The following is an 18,670-nucleotide window of genomic DNA, read 5'->3' on the forward strand; positions in this document are numbered from 1 at the left end:
CCTGTACTAAAAAGACCGAGATTCCTTGCAGTTGAGCATGCGTAGATGTTCCGTGCAATTCCGATCAGCTTCTCCACGCACACGTATGGTTCGAAAATGAATTACCCAGGCATGATAATCGGAATTTTAAAAACCCGAAGAACGGCATATTTGGGTTATTGCGCACGTTGACATGGCTTTTAAAAACCCAAATACTGCCAATATTCAAAATTTTAAGCGGTTTATTGACTGTATGTAAACGTAGTCACAGATTTTCACGATTAAATGATAATTTTGGGGGCACGGTGGCCGACCGGTTAGCACGATGGCCTCACAGTGAGAGACAGCATCGGGCGTGGATTTGATCCAGGCTTCCGGCCATCCTGTGTGGAGTTTGCATGTTCTCCCCGTGCCTGCGTGGCTTTCCTCCCACATTCCAAAAACATGCATGGCAGGCCGATTGAACACTCGAAATTGCCCCGACTGCTTCAGTTAATTGGCGACCATTTGGACCGTCGACGACGTCGCGATTAGTCGACTAATCTTGGCAGCGCTATCAAGATACTGATCATTTTCACCACCATGATTATTATTTACAAAAATATTTGCATGATTTGCGTCCCTTTCTTCAAAAATGGGACAACTGACATCTTGAAATACACAAAGCAAGTTACTGTCCAATAGGATTGACCTGTGGGCGGGGCTTCCACTCATCATCATCATCGCCACAATCAATGTTTACAGCTTGGGCCCCGCCCCCCACCAGCTGGTTGTGCAAGAAGCTGTTGCAGACTCCGTCACGTTAACGTCGGCAGACAATTGCGAGCAAACGTCTCAGCCCACGCCAGCGCTTCGGCGATGTCGTCGCTACTCCCTGTTCCACGCGCCACCGCCGCCGAGCCACCGCCGTCGCCACCCATTCTCCGACACACGGCCGTCGCCCAATCGGAAGCCGAGAGCGCCGAGTCCTGAAGGGGAACGCCAAGACACTGGCCAATCAGACGCTTCTGAACAGCGCCCCCGCAGGTGATTGATGGTGTTACCTTGGGAACCTGACAGGCACACAGGACTTTCCCAGAATGCTTTTGGCGGGCCAGCAGCATGACGTGAGCGGAAGGACGTGCCAAGCTCACCAGGTTGACCGTCTTCATCAGGACCTGAAAGCATCAAAAGGCTCGAGCCAAACACGTCAAGCGGGACGAGCTTCACCAGCATACGTCGACCTACCGCCAAGGACGGCGCCCCCACGGCGCTGAGCAGCAGAACGTCCCGTTTGCTGTCGGCCAGCACCGCCCCAGCTGCATCCGCCGCCTGTTGAGCACGCCAGTTAGCTTTGCCGACGGGAAGTGGAGCTGCCATTTGGAAAGGCTTCACCTGCGCGCTCTCGAGCTTCCTGACCAAAGTGTTGCTCCGCCTCTGCATGGCCTTGAGGCGTGACTGCAGTACCCCTCGCAGCCACTGGGGGATGGGCGTGTTGTCCGCCGCCTGGAAGACGCGACGCGACAGGCGATAAACGAGCAGAGCCCAAGGAGCGGCGACCAAAGCGCGGGGCCACTTACGTCAGAGACCACGCCCACTTCCTTGGCGAGACTCTGGGCCGAGTCCAGGCGGGATGCGGCGGGACCCGCCATCCTGGCGGCGAGGGAGTCCACGACCTCCAACAGCGATTGGCCCGCCTCTCGAGCCTCCAAATAGAATTGCGCCACACGTTAGCGCTGGCTGGGCTAAGCTAACCGAATCTTAACTTGCGACCGCGTGTGCACTTGAGTGCGTGCGCGTGTCGCACAATTTGTCGGCATGCTAAGCTAGGCCAAGATTGGCGACGAGGGAGCGGGGAACCTCGTCCGCGCTGGTACTGACCCGAATGGCCTCAGTTCCCGTGACGGCGACAATGCGACTGATGCCTTTGACCAGCTGCCGCTCGGACACGATCGCGAGGCTGCCGATGGAGGCCGTCCGCGCCAGGTGACTGACACACACGCACACGCATCCGTGATGGGGGCGGAGTCAAAGTGAGCGCTCGGGCCTTCTCCCAATAAAAGTGTGCTCTCACGTTCCGCAGCAGAGTTCCACCGACGTTCGCCCGACAGCAGTTCGGTCCAAAAGTTCCGAGACCGGAACCGACAGCGAGACGACTCGAACGGGATCGGGATACACCTGAAGACGGCGAGTCAATGTGGACGGGACGTGGCAGACGGCGGCTTGCGGCGCGGCGGCGGCAATCACCTCATCCACCGTGCGGACATCCTGGATAGCCATGGCCGCCGTCAGGGGGACGTCCTGGACGTGCACCGTCTGGTTGGCCGCCACCGCCGCGTCAACGCACGCCTCCACCCGCTGAAGCTGATCGGCGCTCAGCGAACCCTGCGCGGGAAGCGGCGCGTCAGCGGCGCTAGCGCTAGCGCCGCCGACGCGCCACTTGCAGCGGCTCGTTGGCCGACCTTGACGCTGAAGTCGAAGCGAAGGCGCCGAGCGGACACGTGCGATCCTCTCTGGTGGACGGACGGACCCAGAAGGTCGCGCAGGGCGAAGTTGAGCAGGTGCGTGGCCGTGTGGTTGCTCATGCACGCCACGCGGTGAGCCTGCGAACGGCACAAAACGCGTTTTGCAACATTTCGATTGCCCGTTTTTGCCATCTTGAAGTCGTCATTTGGACGTTTGCTGTCTAGCGTCTCAAAACCACACGGACACTTGGCATATATCAGCGGCGGTTTTTGGAGACAGGACAGGCCGTGACGACGTGGCTCACGTGTTGCTAAATGTCGCTAATGAGGAGGAGGAAGCTGCCCGTCGAGACAAAGAGCTCCGTCGCACATTTTGTATCCAGTTGAGGAGCAAAAAAAACCATTTTTTTTTACTAGTGTTCAAGATTAAAAAAAAAAAAAAAAAGGTAGTAAGTACCCTTTAGTAAAAACTCAACTAGATTATTTTGAAAACAAAAAGACTCCACTTTGAAGCGCTTGCATGCGTCCAAATTCTTGTTTGCAGAGACGCCAACTTCAAGTCAAAGTTTTAAACTCGGGCGGACTCGTCACGTCCCTTTTTTTTTTTTTTTTAATGAAGCAAAAGAGGGAACGCATTTTTTAGCTGACGTTAAACGTCAAGCGCAGGTGAGCGAGGAGCGACGTCATCTTTTTTGGACTTTCTGAAGAGGACGACAACTCCCGGACGAGCGTTCGACCGTGAATATCCAAAGAAATCAATTTTGCCCGTTTGTTTTGGAAACATTTTGTTTACTTTTCATTTATTTCAATCATTTCATTTGATTTCTTCAACAAAAATATGTTTTCCATTTTGTTACTTTTCATGAACTCAAAGAACCCGTGCGCGTGATTTTTTGGGTTTGGGCTTTGTACGCGTTGCGCTGCCGTGCATTTGATTTGGCGTTCACGTGCGCCGCGTGTGCCTGCACGCTTACGTGTGTTTTTGCGTTGTGTAACCGTGAAGTCCACGCAATCACCTGGTCCAGATGGAGGTGCACGTGGTCTCCGGTCTTGAGGGTGTCGGTGGCGGTCACCTGGTGGATCACGTAGCCCCCCGCCGTCGACACGTGCTCCACGGAGAACGGCACTTCCTGACAGACAGGACGTGAAGGCGGCGAGGGAGGAGCGCGACCACCACGTCGTCATGGCAACGCACTCCCCGTCCACTGACCTGCAGGTCGTCCCGTACAAAGTAGCCGCGGTCGGCATCCTGCCCGCCCTGCTCCGCGTAGAAGGAGGTCCGGTCCAGGATGACGGCGCAGCGTCGACCCGCTTCCACTTGAGACACCAATGCCGTGCCGTCAAACAGAGCGAGCACGCGCGCTCGGCACGCAGGGAACACTGTGAGCAAAATGCACGCCATGTCGCCGCCGGTCGCGAGGATTTGGATCATGACGCACGCACGCACCGTAGCGCTCCCGCTGGACAGTGTACTCGTACTTGGCGCTGTCGTCCGTGTGGGCCACACCCTCCCCTCGCAGCTGGGCCAGGGCGACCACGTCCATCGTCACCCGAGCGTCGGCGCCGGCCCGCTCCGACGACACCTGACACCATCCGTGACATTGCATTTTTACCAACGTCAACGCCTCAAAGCGGCGCGCGCGGGCGGGCGCCACCTTGCGCTGCTCTCCGACGAGCCGCTCCACTTCCTGACGGTCGAGCGACACGCCCTTCTCGTCCAGCATCAGCTCGACCAGGTCCAGCGGGAAGCCCAAGTCCCGGTGCAGCGAGCACGCCACCGGTGCTAAGGCGCCGCAAAGCACACGTGAGCTCCGCCTTGAGTCAAGGCGCAACATTTTCGCTAGGCCGGGGCCTCCTCACGCAACTTGACTTGCTTTCGGATCTCAAGCGAAGGGAAGAACCTTTTTTGAATCCTCGCCGAAAAAATTCAATCAATACACGCACGCGCACACTTGAACGGGACTGCTTGTGCCGTACCCGCCTTGACCACAAGGAGGCAGTATAAGACGGAATCATCGCGGCTACATTAGCAGGCATGACGAATCCCGCGGGCAGGTCACACCTTGCGGCAAAACGATTGGCCGCTGCAGGCAGCTCAAGCGGCATTTAAACACGTCCGCTTGTTGCTACGTCACAAACCGAGTCGTTCGACGCCACGGATGAAGGATATATGAATGTGAGCTCGGTTTTATGGTCAGGACACACACCGTTGGTGCTCAAGCCGTCTGTTGCCGCGCCGCAACATGATTAGCGTTAGCATGAATCAAAGGTTCGGCTGCGATTGCTTCCATTAAACGACATGGAATGTAATTCTCTGTGATGTTGATGATCACTTTGTCTGTGGTGTACGCTAGCTTTAAGCCAACCAACTGTTGTTAGACAAAATGATGCTGTTTCGGTGAGCATTTTGTCTCCAAAATGCTCACCGTTCAGTTGTCTTTTTGTGTCGACACGTCTTAAAAAAAAAAAAACAAGTCTGCCGTGGCCGTAACGTTGCTACTATTTTGCGTTGTCGTGCCACGTAAGCATGAAGCAAGCAAACGTGAGCGAACTCACCAGGAAAGAGCGGTCGTTGCGGGTCCACGCTTTGGAGTGCGCGTCGGATGAGCTTGCTGCCCTGCCGCAGATTGGCGAGGAAGTGATCCTCGTTCTCATTGATGACCTCCATCACCTGTCAGACGCTTGCCGTCAGCCACTTCCTGTTGGATCACGTCCCCCCGCCAGCTGGGTGGACTTACCCTGTCTGCCTCGCGGCGCACCTCCGGATACACGTCGCCCTGCATGCGACCACAACAGCTGTTAAGAGTGTGTGTGTGTTACGACCAGAACCGTTCTAAACAGAGCTGGGCACTTGAGCCTTTTTTGAAGGTCAGTTCCCCCACCCTTTCGCCCTCCAGCCTCCAACCTTATTCATAACCCGTGTTCGTCTCCTTTGTCTTCTCCTCGAACGTGCCCAATGCAAGTAAGTACGCGAACATACCAGGCTGCGTGCCACATACGGCACCAGGCTTGCCAGCGTTCCCTGGGGAGCCCGCAGGACCTCGGTGCAGAAGCGGACCGCCCTCCTCAGGAGCCGCCTCAACACCAGCCTGAGAGGAGGCAGAAAGGCAGACGTGACACCGCGTCGGGTGCGGCCCCGCCCACCCCGCGCTCTGCCCGCAACTCACTCGGCCCCCGACATGCCAGGATGGACGCCGTCGGCGATGCAGACCGCCAGGGTGCGGGCGTGGTCGGCCACCACCCGGTACGCCGTGTCCACCTGCGCCTCAGGACCCGTACGGCCGCCGTACGGGGGCACGCCGCTTCGCTGAGGAGAAAGACGCACGAGTACGTGCGCGGTCAGCCGCTGCCGTAGGTCACGCGCTGGTGCCGAGTACCTGATGGATGGCGTCCATCAGCGGGCTGAAGAGGTCGGTGTCGTAGTTGGAGTTTTTCCCCTGTAGGATGCTGAGCAGCCTCTCCAGACCCAATCCCGTGTCCACGCTGTGGCACGGCAAGGCGCGCAGCTCGCCGTCACGCTCCCTGACGGATGCGCGGCAAAAACACCAGCGCTGACCTCATCTCGCAAAACTCGACACGTTCATGAAATAAACAAAGAAAATCACGACATCGAACTTTGACGACATTTTATCCATCCATCCATCTCCTCACAGGGATCGCGGGGGGGTGCTGGAGCCTATCCCAGCTGTCTTCGGGCAGTAGGCGGGGCTAACACCCTGAACTGGTGGCCAGCCAATCGCAGGGCACACAGAGACCAACAACCATCCGCGCTCACACTCACACTGAGGGGCAATTCAGAGTGTTTGATCGACCTGCCGTGCATGTTTTGGGAATGTGGGAGGAAACCGGAGCAGGCACGGCAGGAAACTCCACACAGGAAGGCCGGAGCCGGGATCGAGCCCACGACCTCTGCTGTGTCTTACTGTGAGGCCATCGTGCCGCGACTACTTTGTATGTGGATGGAAAATGACCTTTGATTTCATTTTTGTCAAGAAATTTCATTCATGAGCTGTGGGGTGAATTTATCACTGTCAGATATTCGCAAGAAAAAATTAAAGTCAACCTCGATGGGATCATGGCGGTGGTGAGAACCTGAGCAATCGACAGAATAACGGATTCGGAAAAGATTTGTTGGTGACGGCTGAAGTTTGGGCTTCCAACTGTGGTCGCACAACGTTCCTGCAGAGCGTAGCGATATCGTAGCATGAGGAGTGCGCGTCGCGTACCTGCTGTACTGCATGAAGACCAGGTTCCAGATCTCGAGCACGTCCGGACAGCCGGCGTTGACCATGGGGGCGGCGTCGCGGCCTCCCACGCGGTCGTAGTGGATCTCGGTGCACGGGCCGCACGGGCCCGTGTCGCCCATCTCCCAGAAGTTCTCCTTCGGCCCGAACGCAAGAAGGCGAGCCTGAGGAACCCTGAGGAGGCGGGTCAAGGTCGTCAGCCGACACCGCCGACCGCTATAACCCCCCCCGCCCCTGTGATCGACATACCCGATGTCCAACCAGATGCGCCGAGTTTCCTCGTCGGCTCGCAGACCCGAAGCGGCGTCGCCGGCAAAGTAAGACACGTACAGCCTGTCGGATTCCATCCCATAATACTCCGTCAGCAGCGTCCACGCCATGATGCAGGCCTCTCTCTGCAGTGGAATATACAGGAAAAAAAAATAAAAATCACTGACGATCGATCAATTTCAGTGCATAAAACTCAAAAGATGTCATATTTAACAATAGGTGGAATTTGAGAACTTGGCCTGGCCAGCGCAATGCCCGCTGCACGTCGATACGATGTGACCAATTTGGCGCGCGCATAAAAAGTCGGCAGCTCGACCCACGGCACATTCCAACAGCACCACAACGCGGCCGCCTGAGTAGCGAGTGGCTTTTTACCTTGAAGTAGTCGCCGAACGACCAGTTGCCCATCATCTCGAAGAAGGTGTGGTGGTACACGTCCTTGCCCACGTCGTCCAGGTCGTTGTGTTTGCCGCCCGCCCGCACGCACTTTTGGCTGTTGACCACGCGGCGGTACGACGCCATGGCGCTGCGAGGGTCCGCCGTTCCCAACAAGATGGGCTTAAACTGAAAGAAAGAAACCCCAGTGCATGAAAACGAGGGTGTGTCTTTTTGCGAGCCTTTTTTGAAGAAGAAAGCAAGTGTGGCTCATGTCTTGTAATGTTCGCTGCTTTGCGAAAGCGGGATCGTGTCTTTGTAACCTTGACACATGGACTGATTTAAAAAGTGTGAAAATTGTTGCCGCTCAACGTGGTGTATTTTGACGCGTCGTTGCTTTGCCAGCATGAATTGCAATGAGTGTGCGTGTGTGAAAGTGAGCCACACATCATTTCCTCGACTTCATCGATTGCAAATGCAAGCATGAGTACCACAGAAAACAATTTGCTGCGGAAATGGGATAGCTCGCACGTACATGTTGCAATGTCTAGAAAGGTTACCGGTCACGGATCTCAAAGGTCATATAGACACCCCCCCGCCCCCCAAAAAAAAAAACACACACACTAAAAAGTACCTTTGCCACATTGCACGAGTTTCTTAATTATCAGACCGAGGAAGACAACAAGACCAAACAATAAAAGGTCCCACCCCGGAAATTTCTTCCTTTTACTCAACCTTTCCCCCAAAAGCAAAAGAAATTCATTCGAAATTTTTCAATAAGGTGAATTTTTAAGAAATCGCTTTCATTTGGACCACAACAACTGTTTATTCTGTGATCAAGACATTGAAACAACACGACGCCTATTTTATGACTGCAAATTTGTTAATAATTTCTGGCCAGATCAGTACGACTGTTTGTTCCCTAAACTGCCCAATCGTTCTGTCAAAAGAAACTGTGTCTGTCAAACAATGACCCCGTGACCTCGTAAATAACACACTTATCATTATCGGAAAATATTTTACACATAAAAATGGATACATCAAATCCAAACCTAAATGTTATGTTTTTCATAAAGAACTGTCATTAATTTTCATTCTTGAAATAGACGAAGAAAAATGCTGTGAAACTATTTCGATTAGGCAAGTTGAACCTTGCTGAAAGGTTCTAGGGATTCTTTCTTCCTTCATTTCTTTATTATTTTTATGGTTATTGTTATTCATTTATTGTATTTATCTTATGTATTGTTTTGTGATACTTTCTTGAGGATTGTCTGTTATATTTATGTTTTACGTTAACAATGTACTATGCCAATATGTTTTGTACATTGAAAGTTCTATAAAAAAAAAAGTCTGAATTTTGCTCAATAATTGCTCGCTTCCAAGATCGGTTTCATGATGCTGGTTTCGCGGAAAGCAATTCATGCTTGACTTTAGACGAAACTCGCACAGCATTCAGTAAAGTCACAACACGGAATGGCCAAAATAGCGTTTTCGTGAAGAAAACGAAAAGTCTTGAGACACTTAGTTAGCTGGCTAGCAAGCTAGCACTTAGCAGCAGATTGAGGCTCTTATTTTGAAAGGCCACCAGATCGCCGGCGGATCTTTCCGGTAGCGTTTGCTTTTGCATTTGCGCCCGCGGCCCGACCTGGTTCATTCCGGCGTTGACAAAGAGCAGACTGGGATCCCCCCTGGGCCGGACCGGGGACGACGGGACCCGCACGTGTCCGTGCTCTCGCTCGAAGTAGTCCACGAAAGTCTTTCGAACGTGCGCGGCGCTCACTTCCGGGGGACACGAGCTCGCGCGGCGAGCCCAGTCAACCGGCCCGCGGGCGGAGCGCAGGCTCCGGCGAAACAGCGTGAGCATCGCCGGCCGAGGCAGGAGAAGAACCGCGAGGTCACAATGTCATCGGGAGGAGGACAAACTCGCAAGCTCTCCGCCAAAGTGACAGCACCCCGCTGCCCTTTCTCGTTGGTACTCAACGGAGCGAGGAAAAAGACACCATATCGCCGCACCGCCACCTAGCGGCCGGACGCGTACAATTCCCAGTGCTCATCTCGAGAATTAAATCCAATAAGTGAAGTAATTCCAGCTCCCTTTAAAGCAACGATTTAACCATTGGTGGCAAATTGTAATGTTTCACAAATGAGGCCACTCCGTGTGGAAGGATTCAACTTTGGTAGAGTGTTTCAACTACGATCGTTACGTACTAAAAGACAAATACGTTCTACGCAAAAACCAAAAAATAATAACCCCATCAGGAAACAGTATATGTAGTTGATCAAATTCCCCATCAAGCTTAAAAATATTGAATGACTTCTTCCATATGAGATTGAATTGTGTGGATTTTGTGAGAATGAAACGGTGGAAGATATTTTCCTTGAATGCAAGCTGCTTTCAGAATTCTGGGTGTCTTTCCACGGCTGCTTACGAAGCAAACAAATGACGTTGCACCAGTTCAAGTTGGAGTGCAGTTAAAGGAGAACAACCTCAACTATTTCATTTCACTTGCAAAACATTTTCTTCATAGATGCAAATACGTCAAGGCGAACGAAGCCCCTCATCAACAGTTGCAAGAATGAACTCAAGTTGGACAAATATTTTTGCTTGTGCTGGTTTGACTGTCATTGCAGTTTTAATTATGACTTTAGTGCAGACAAACAAATCCAATCCCCATAAATAAAGTGAATGGCAAACACTTTCAGACAAACTTACCGTCCTTCACAATCTGCACCGTAAATGATGACGTAACCTCAAAGATTAAGCGCATAGACTTTTTTTTCCCATTAGAATGCATAATCAAACTAATTAAATCTAGATTATATTTCGTTTGGCTTTGTCATGGGAAATGATCTTGTTCATAGCGACACAACTTTTATATTCTCTGTGCGTCTCTTTTCCACTCTTACTTTTTGAGGATGTATTATTTTGTGTCAATAATTCCAACAAAGTTGACAAGAAAAAATGTGGTTGATTTAAATCGTGGAAATGGACCAAAGTGAGCGAAGCGTTGTCCAAGGAAATGGCCTTGATTCGAAATGTCATGCTGGTTTTGCTACCATTCTTTCATTGACTTCTTTTTTGGGCAAGGGTTACTTTAACATGAATAGAAAACCTTTTTTTTTTTTTTTATACAACTGAAGCTTATGGAACTGGTGAGAATATATTCAATAGCGAAAAAGTGATACTAGTAATTGAGCATCCAATAGCGAGATGAAGGCGAGATTTCTGCTTGTGACAAACTTTATTTTCCCTGCAATCAAGCGAACAAAAAAAAAAAACACCGTGTTGTAGTAACAAAAACATCCCTTCAACAACAGATGGACTGGCCCCGCCCCTTTTTCTCTCTCTTGCTCTGATTGGCTACCCACAAACTCAAAAGATGCCATAGTTTTGCCGGTTACCACGAAAACCGATTCAAACGAGCCAAACAACTCAACTTTTTGGGCGAGCTAGTACATGTGCATCAAGCACTAGGTGGGATAAAGTGTGTGAGCGGAGCCGTGATGTAGCTCACCATGTGGGCGGAGTTGGGGGTGGGGCAGTAGACCCGAGAGGTGTGCCCTCCCCAGTGCGCAGAGGGGGGCATGCAGGTGTGGTGGGTGTGGTAAGGGTGGTGGGCGGAGTGAGCCAATGGAGGGGGTGGAGCAGATGACAGGTAGGTAGTTGGGGGTGGAGCTTCATAAGGGAGGTGCAGCACAGACGGCAGGGCCATCTGGTCCGGGTACAATGCGGGGCCTGAAAGGGGTGCATTGAGGGAGGAGCCTTCCAGTGAATGGGCGGGGCCTACAAGACAAAATTAGCACATTAAGGATCCCGTTCAACTTTGCATCATCCCGACGCCAAAAGCGAACGACCGACCGCCGCCATGTGCGTCCGTCGGAGCTTCGACAGTCCTGCTGGATTCTGGGTAGGAAGGCGGGGGCTGGTGAGGTCCGCGCCCCGCGTCGGCAGAGGACTGGAGTGAAGCTGTGGACGGACAAAAGCCCAGCGGGTCAGACGTTTGCAATCACGTCACGTTTTCGGTCACAAAAGGGGCGGCTCTGATATCAGAAGCCTTCCCGAGACAAATGAGCTCACGGTGTGGGGGGGCTTCGTGGCCGAGGTAAGGGGGGTAGTGCTGGTAGGGGTAGGCGCCGTCGGGGGTGTACGCGTGGGGGTACGGCGCCGCTGCCTGCTGCTGCTGCCAGCAGCTCTGATGGTACCACTGAGGAGACAGATCACCATGTCAGCGCGCTGACACGCGACACCAAAACGACGCGACACCAAAACGACACGAAAACGACACGACCTGCACTCCAAGATTGAAGTAATACTGAAGAACCCGACAGTCTGCAACGAGCATCACAACGGCAATCATTAGAAAAGCAAATAATCACGCAAACGGACAAGCGTCCTGGATGCGCCCACCTCTGGGTAGGTCGTTGCCGTTGGGGTCATAGGAGTAAGGAGGCGGAGCTACCATCGAGCACAGCCCCTCCCCCAACTCATTCACCATCCAGGGGGTGGCGTCTGGGATCGCCATGGCAACTACAAGCAAAACAACATGAGCACATACGCAGCTTGGAGCGCGCGTGCGCCCGAACGCACCTGGCCGAGGTTGAGCGTGCGCCGCCACTGCCGCTGCCGCCGTGTGAGCGGATGCGGCCGCACGAGATGAGGATGAGGGTGAAGAAGAAGAGGAGGACGTCGGCGAGGAAGAAATCACCGCTATCGGCTTCACCGCCTAACTTGACAACCATATTGTTTGCATCGTTGCAACTTTGTTCTGCGTGTGTGCATGCGCACCTGCTGTGCGTAGCCGTAGCCCACGTCAGCTCTTGGAGGTGACTCGGCCACGCCTTCTTCCTCCTGGTCCTGTCACATGATGATGATGATGATGATGTCATCACTTTTAATGGCGTGACTGCAGCAGCGGCGCGGCGCGCACGTTACCTGTGCGGCGGGGGTCTCGATGGCAGCACCGTTGCTGGCGTAGAGGGTTGGCGACTGGTAGCTGGCATCTGAAACATCAACTTCAGGGTTAGCGCGGCGAAGGGGACGACCACGTCATGTGACTTACGCCGAATGCCCAACATGCAATCTGACGGACAACACAAACACACAGCTCACCCTGCTCGTGATCAGGGTTGGCATCGTCCTGCTCTTCCTCTGACGAACACACGAGGGCGCCACCCGCCGACGGGAGTGGCCCCCCTGAGCCTCTCTGGATCCGAAAGGAGGAGCCAGGTGGAGGGGGCGGGGCTGCCACATTCACCGGTTGTGGTACGGAAGAACCCTACCATGTCAAAAAGACGCACAAGAAGACATGTCAAGCACACGCACAAAGACGAGACAAACGAAAAGAGGTTTGCACACGTGCCGTGGCGAGCGTGGTGAAAACGTCATGGTTGGGGTCGTCCATGTGGTAGAACGCCACAGCGGCGTCCATCTCCGCCGACGGGTCGGCCGCGTCGTCCTCGTTGAAGTAGGGACAACCTTTGGCGAGCGCCGCCGTCAGATGACGCCGACTGCGACTGAACACAAAATGGAGGACGGCGCCGAGCATCAAAGTTGTATGTTTCATCACTTTGCCGCACGCCGATTGTGGGGGGGGGGGGGGTTTGGCAACTTTATGTCGCTACGCCAACAGCGGAGGCGAGTGTGCCTCGTGTGCGCCGGGCTTTTGACTCCGCCCACTCAGCATCCATGCGAAACGGCGTCTTCTTACCGAGACCTGAAGGCGTAGTTGTCGTAGTCGTAGTAACGCCTGCTGTGTGGATAATAGGTCAGCTGAGGACCAATCAGGTGGCGGTTCACCAAGCGGGAGGAGCTTCTGACCCAAATCCAAACACACACGTGCACACGTCGGTTAGTACGCTCGGGCGATGACGAGCATGCGAGCGGCGCTGCGGCCACCTGGCGGCGCCGTATCTGGATGCTCTGGCGGCGGCGAGGGCGTGGCCATGCTGCTGCTGCGGCGGATGGTGATGGTGGTGCGGGGGGGCGTAGGGGTCGAAAGGCACGGCTCCGGCGGACGGCGGCGGGGGGCGGGGGTGGCCCGTGGGCTGGAAGCGCGGCGGGAGCGGCGCGGGGGCCGGGCCGCCGTAGGAGGAGGGTGGGGCCGCCGCCAGCTCCGCCCCCTTGATGACAGCCCCGCCCCCTCGAGACTTCCTGAAGTAACGATGGCGCTGATGCCGTTGGTGACCTCGCGCGTCGCCGTCTAAAACAGCCGAAAGCGGAGGTGAGTCCATGGGAAGCGGGACGCAGACGTGGGCGGGGCAGACGTACCCAGGTCGCCTTTGCGGGGCGGAGCCGGCGCGTTCCACGCCAGAACAGGATTGACGGCTTTCACGTCCGTCACGGGAACCAAATGTCTGACGGCGGACAGAAGGTCGCCTCAGTCTCGTAACGGGCACACTTGCAGTGGTCTGTGTGTGCGTGCGCACGGATGTTTTTGTGCGTGTGCGTGCGTGCGTGACTACTTCTCTCCCAGCTCTTCAATGAAAACGGTGACAGCAGCCGAGTGTGTTCCCACTTCCTGGATGAAGGCGTTGAAATACTTCCCTTTGGGCTCCAGACGCACCTGAAACATGCACGCACACGCACGTGTACACGCACACGCGGCAAAAGATGCCAAACCAGAAGCATGACGCCACACCAACAAACGTGTGCGCACTCGCCAGCTCACCTGACATTTGTCCCCCAGGAAGTACTGTCGGCCAGCGAACACCATGTAGTCCGTCTTCTGCATCTCTGATGGCGAGGCGATGTGACATCATCATCATGATTATCATCAAGACGCCGCCGCAGGGTGGCCACGTTTGCACCCTACCTTTGCACGTGTCCTGCCAGACATCGAACTCGACGTTTCGGTAAACGTCGCCGTCCAGCGACTTCAGCACCTTGTAAGGCAGAGACAGCCTGCTGGCGGACGGCGCTTCGGACGACGGCTGACCTCGCAGGAAGAGGTCAGCAAAGGTCAACAACAAACACATGTACTCGCACAAACGCACGCACAAGAAGTGCACGGCCTCTGTGTCATCAATTGCTCTCACCTTGACGTCTTCAGACGACACTCGAAGCTTCTCCTCGCCGGACTCCGCTTCATCCCTGCACAACGGAACACGCTTGTGATGCACGCACGCACGCACGCACGCACGCACGCACCTCTGACTTCTGTCCTCAGGGACGTCGTAGCCAAAGTCGACATCACTACACGCGGACAGACTGTTCCGATAGCGACGACCTCCGACCCTGAACGCCTCCGTGGCCTGAGAGAGCTCCGGCTCGTCGCAACCGAACACCTTTGTGTAGAGCAGCTCGTACACGACAGCTGCACGCACGCACGTCAGGAGATTGCGTTGCCACAGTTGACCTTTGAACTCACCCTGGCAGAGGGCAGCGGAGGCAGGGTAGCTCCTGGGGTACACGATGTCATAGTGACCGTTGATGGAGCAGGACAAGGTTACCTGGGCAACACGCGTGCAGTTACCGCAGCAACATACGTGGCCAGTGACATCACTGAAAGTGGGGGGGCGGAGCCTGGCTCACCTTGTCCACGAAATCCTCCTCGGAGATGATGGTGGCGGCTTTCCCGGGATAACGGTAAATCAAGAAGCAGCGCCTAGACGCGCGCACACACACACACACACACACACAAACACACATGCACGCACTTGAATGCGTCAAAGCAGTGCGTTCTGATTGGCCGAACTTGGCGTTTGATTGACAAGCATCACCTGTAAAGCTGAGATAGAGCTTTGATCTCCACCTGGCCCACCGTCTCCTGCAACACATGCGTTCATTTGTGTTGCTGGATGCTCATTACCATACGTGGGCTTGTGTTTGCTACGTGTTTGTGTGCTAGTGCGCATGTCCATTTTTGTGCGCGTGTGCGCACCTTGGGGTCCTCCAGACGCTCCAAATACTTCTCAAATGAGCCTTCCACGAACTTGAAAACAAAACAGGTGACATCACCCAGCCATGAGATGACCTCACATACATGTGGCACACATGTAAGACGTCACACGTGTATGACGTCATTTCACGCAAAACTCACCGGCTCGAAGACATACGTGTTCGCCCGCATGAAGTCAGCACATGCCTGACGAATGGTGTGGTGGTAGTTTTGAGAGTAGTACAACTATACGCACACACCACAATAAAAAACAGAATTGAAGTCAACCTCTGTCAAGCCTTTAGCTTTAGCTTGCTTAGCTCCAGCCTTGGCTGGGAGCTTCGAGCCAACCCAACCCGGGTCGTCTGACCTGCTCGGAGACGGCCCGGAAGAGACTGGACGCGTCCCTGGCGACCATCTTGCGGTAGAGGCCGAGGCTGGCCAAGTAGTCGTCCATGTTGACGAAATACTTTTTGAGGCCTTTTTGCATCCCGTCGTCGTCGTCGTCGTCGTCGTCGTCGGCCGAGCGCGCCCGAATCAACTTGATCAGCACTAACGAGCAGCCGCAAAAACACCTGCGGGGATGCCCGCCCGCCCGACAAGTCGACGACGACGACGACGTCACCACAACTAACAAACAAAAATAGCTAAAAAAAAAATCGACCAGAAAGTCGTCAAATCTTTTTTTTAAACTGGGCTGAAAACTACTGTTTTTTGTGTGTATGGTATAGGGGCGGCTTTACAGACTATTTTAAGACACGTGGGTTTTAGTTTTTTGTTGTAATTGGGGCGTTTTTATTGTACACTTTGAGCTGTATTTTATGTGAGAAAAATTATATATGAATAAATTTCATTTGATAATAGTTTTATTTCCATTTCTATAAGGTATTCCATATACACAAAAGCGCCCCCCCAAGCATTCAGAAGCAATTTCAGATTTTCGTTAGTGAACTTTCATTAGTTTAAAAAAAAAAAAAAAACTTTGATTATTTTATTTATTGTAATAGTATTTTTTTTCTTTAACAGAGGATAGCAACAAATTACTCCACGTGTACTTAGCGTTTTGGGGTACTTGAATAGAAATTAAATGGAACATTCGAGTACAGTTCGCGTCTTCAAGCACCACTCTGTCTTCATCTGCTGGTCATCAGGAGAAATGGGAATCTAAAACAAATATATGAGCCGTATCTCTATTTGTGTCTCTTACTATTTTCTATTTTTGTTTTAGAATTAAAAATTGAAAATCAAACGATGTTTAGATTTTTCATTTCACTGCATCGTATTTTTTTAGAGCGGAAATGAAAAATGAATGCCACCGGTGAAGCCGGAAGCATTCGAAGTACGAACAACAGCTGAAGACATAGCATATATGCATGATGATTATTTGGTTCGTGTAGTGTACATGTTTATGGCTATTTGGTCGAAGCGATGCTTAATTAGTTCAGTTTATATTTATGAACATTCACCATGTTTTGTTTAGTACGTCCCGTTTTCGAAAGCGGAACCGTAACTGGAGCGGAAAGTCGTTCCTGTAGAACCCGGAAGCGTCAGCGAGCGTACTCGCCACACTCACAACGCTAGCGGTGGTCTGTGTGCTTGTTTGTAGTTGTTTTTTTTTTTGTTTTTACGTTGCGGGAAATGCAGTGCGGTTGGCTCCACCTGGGTCCGCTGCAGTGGACGACGTATATTAACAAAGAGCTCCAAGTCACGGCGGGGAAGGAGGCAAAAGAATTGGCCGGATGGCTTCTCACTGTCGATCCCGTTTCTGCCAGGCATGTCAACACGCACGCGGACGCACGAGCACCTCCCCACGAACGGGGCAAATGTAACAGTCTTGCTCGGTCCAAACATATTGGCAACATAATGTCAAATAATAGTGTCAGACTTCAAATAGGAATTGATTCGGAGCGTTTTTGATTCCATCATTTCCCCTTGACGAACATTAAGAAAGTTCGCAAACGTTCTCTGATCTTTTTGTTTCAAGTTGCCGCAACTTTCATCAAATCAAATTTAATTGGAAACGTTGCCACTCAAACATGCATAGAAACCGGACAAGAATTAGCAAATGAGGAACAATTAAGATCAGTTACGGGCCATCATTAAAATTGGCCTCGGAAGCGATTGAAAAGTTCAACCATCATGACTGCAAAGTTAAAAACAAAAGTCGATTCACATAACATTAAATTGAAAGGTGATCTTCCCTTTTGTCAACTTTGAATTTGGGAATTGTCAGAGCCTCGCAACACGTGTGCCTGGACAATGTTTGACTTTTCAAAGGGAGAAGAGAAGCGGAGAACTGTTTGGCTGCTGAGGAACGCAAAGTTTGAGACGCACGTCTCAAGTAACAGATTTGCTCAGATGACCTTGAATGATTATTTTCAAATAATTCATGACCATGTTTTCAAATGATTAGCAAGCGCATCAATAACAATCCATTTATTTCCAGTGTACATTTCCAAATCACTCATACAACATTGCCAGACAATCGGAATGTCCGATTACTGGTCAGCTAGTTTTAGAACTGGCCGCCAGGTCGCTGGCCCCTGAAACTAGAATGTCAAAAGTTTAGACAGCAGGGGGCAGCAAAGTATGATGCAGACATATCAGAAGAATGTTGTGCAACTGGCAGCGCTTCGCCACGACTAGATGCTCACCACCGCATGGAAATGACGTTTTCCACCACATTGTAGTGGATGTCGTGGGGGGGGGGGGGGGGTGGCCATTACAATATGTTGTTAGCATTAAGCTAGCAAGGGCATTGTTTAAAAATACACCAAGTGCAATTGTCTCAGTCTTATGTTGAGCGTTCAGATAAGCCTTTGACCCTTGTGCCCTCCACAGCCTGGTCCTGGTCAGCTTCGGCGAGGCGGACGGCGTCGGCAGCGTGCGGGTGGTGATGGGTCACGCGGTGCGGCGGGTGGAGGTGCTACAGGAGGCCGATGACACCACGGACCGGCGTCTGCGTGAGCTCTTCCCTCCGCCGACGCCCGGCGGGCCGGACCCGCAGCGGCGCGCCGCCGTACGGCAATGGCTGGAGAGCAACCGCGTCCCCGTGGAGGAGTGCGGCGACTGGCTCACGGTGGCCGGCGCGCTCACCCTGGCGCCGCCCTATGGGCCGGACAACTGCAGCGGCGCCAACCCGATGGTGTTGGAGCGAGTGCGTAAGTTGCTGGAAGGCCAGCGAGAGCAGGAAGCGGCTCAGGGACGGAAAGCTGCCGCCGCTTCCTCGCCCGCACGCGCTTCCTGTCCTCTGTTCAATCAAAAGTTGCCCTCTGTGATTGACTGAAAAACTCACCTGTTTGCTGTAGATATTAAAAGTTTTTGCACCCCAGTCCAGGTCACGTGATTGAGTTTTTGCTGACCCAGAGACCCGATCCGATACGTGGGCAATGCACATCCAAATTGGTTCATTTTTGTTCTCGTAACGTATCTCAACATCGCTTTTTTTGCCCCCCCCCCCCCCCCCCCCCCAATGAAAACG

At 53.0% G+C, this 18,670-nt stretch overlaps 2 protein-coding genes and 1 pseudogene across 4 annotated transcripts; 1 reads left to right on the forward strand and 2 right to left on the reverse strand.

Annotated features, from left to right (window-relative positions):
• Nucleotides 1–203: 203 nt before the first annotated feature.
• Nucleotides 204–9,342, reverse strand: LOC148334322 (alanine--tRNA ligase, mitochondrial-like). 2 transcript variants are annotated; one of them, XM_088299396.1, is made up of 22 exons: nt 8,958–9,340; nt 7,313–7,501; nt 6,917–7,062; nt 6,650–6,841; nt 5,801–5,945; nt 5,591–5,730; nt 5,404–5,512; nt 5,162–5,200; nt 4,980–5,094; nt 4,079–4,206; nt 3,871–4,006; nt 3,634–3,803; nt 3,440–3,553; nt 2,421–2,561; nt 2,206–2,343; nt 2,033–2,136; nt 1,840–1,948; nt 1,539–1,664; nt 1,354–1,464; nt 1,207–1,290; nt 1,023–1,136; nt 204–947 (listed from the first exon to the last, which is right to left on the reverse strand). In XM_088299396.1, exons 1-22 carry the CDS (start codon nt 9,174–9,176, stop codon nt 777–779), a joined length of 2,940 nt encoding a protein of 979 aa, XP_088155522.1. In that variant the 5' UTR covers nt 9,177–9,340; the 3' UTR covers nt 204–776. The 2 variants fall into 2 exon arrangements, with proteins under 2 accessions (XP_088155522.1, XP_088155521.1); XM_088299395.1 differs by having other exon boundaries at nt 3,871–4,206; nt 8,958–9,342.
• A 1,434-nt stretch (nt 9,343–10,776) lies between these two features.
• On the reverse strand, nt 10,777–15,701 carry LOC148334323 (UDP-N-acetylglucosamine transferase subunit ALG13-like; annotated as a pseudogene). Its single transcript, XR_015844034.1, has 23 exons — nt 15,560–15,701; nt 15,352–15,435; nt 15,193–15,243; nt 15,032–15,078; nt 14,844–14,916; nt 14,680–14,761; nt 14,460–14,625; nt 14,348–14,402; nt 14,125–14,242; nt 13,981–14,045; nt 13,775–13,875; nt 13,581–13,666; nt 13,209–13,512; nt 13,021–13,125; nt 12,673–12,826; nt 12,423–12,588; nt 12,246–12,313; nt 12,099–12,167; nt 11,901–12,036; nt 11,721–11,840; nt 11,391–11,642; nt 11,172–11,279; nt 10,777–11,096 (listed from the first exon to the last, which is right to left on the reverse strand). The product of XR_015844034.1 is annotated as a UDP-N-acetylglucosamine transferase subunit ALG13-like (transcript).
• An 841-nt stretch (nt 15,702–16,542) lies between these two features.
• On the forward strand, nt 16,543–18,520 carry LOC148334324 (gem-associated protein 6-like). Its single transcript, XM_088299155.1, has 2 exons — nt 16,543–16,961; nt 18,031–18,520. The coding sequence occupies exons 1-2, from the start codon at nt 16,828–16,830 to the stop codon at nt 18,473–18,475; spliced, it is 579 nt and encodes a 192-aa protein (XP_088155281.1). The 5' UTR covers nt 16,543–16,827; the 3' UTR covers nt 18,476–18,520.
• The last annotated feature ends 150 nt before the right edge of the window (nt 18,521–18,670 follow it).

This window comes from Idiotropiscis lumnitzeri, chromosome 6, assembly GCF_059441095.1.
Source record: "Idiotropiscis lumnitzeri isolate Australia: NSW breed Sydney's pygmy pipehorse chromosome 6, RoL_Ilum_1.0, whole genome shotgun sequence".
NCBI classification, from domain to species: Eukaryota; Metazoa; Chordata; class Actinopteri; order Syngnathiformes; family Syngnathidae; genus Idiotropiscis; species Idiotropiscis lumnitzeri.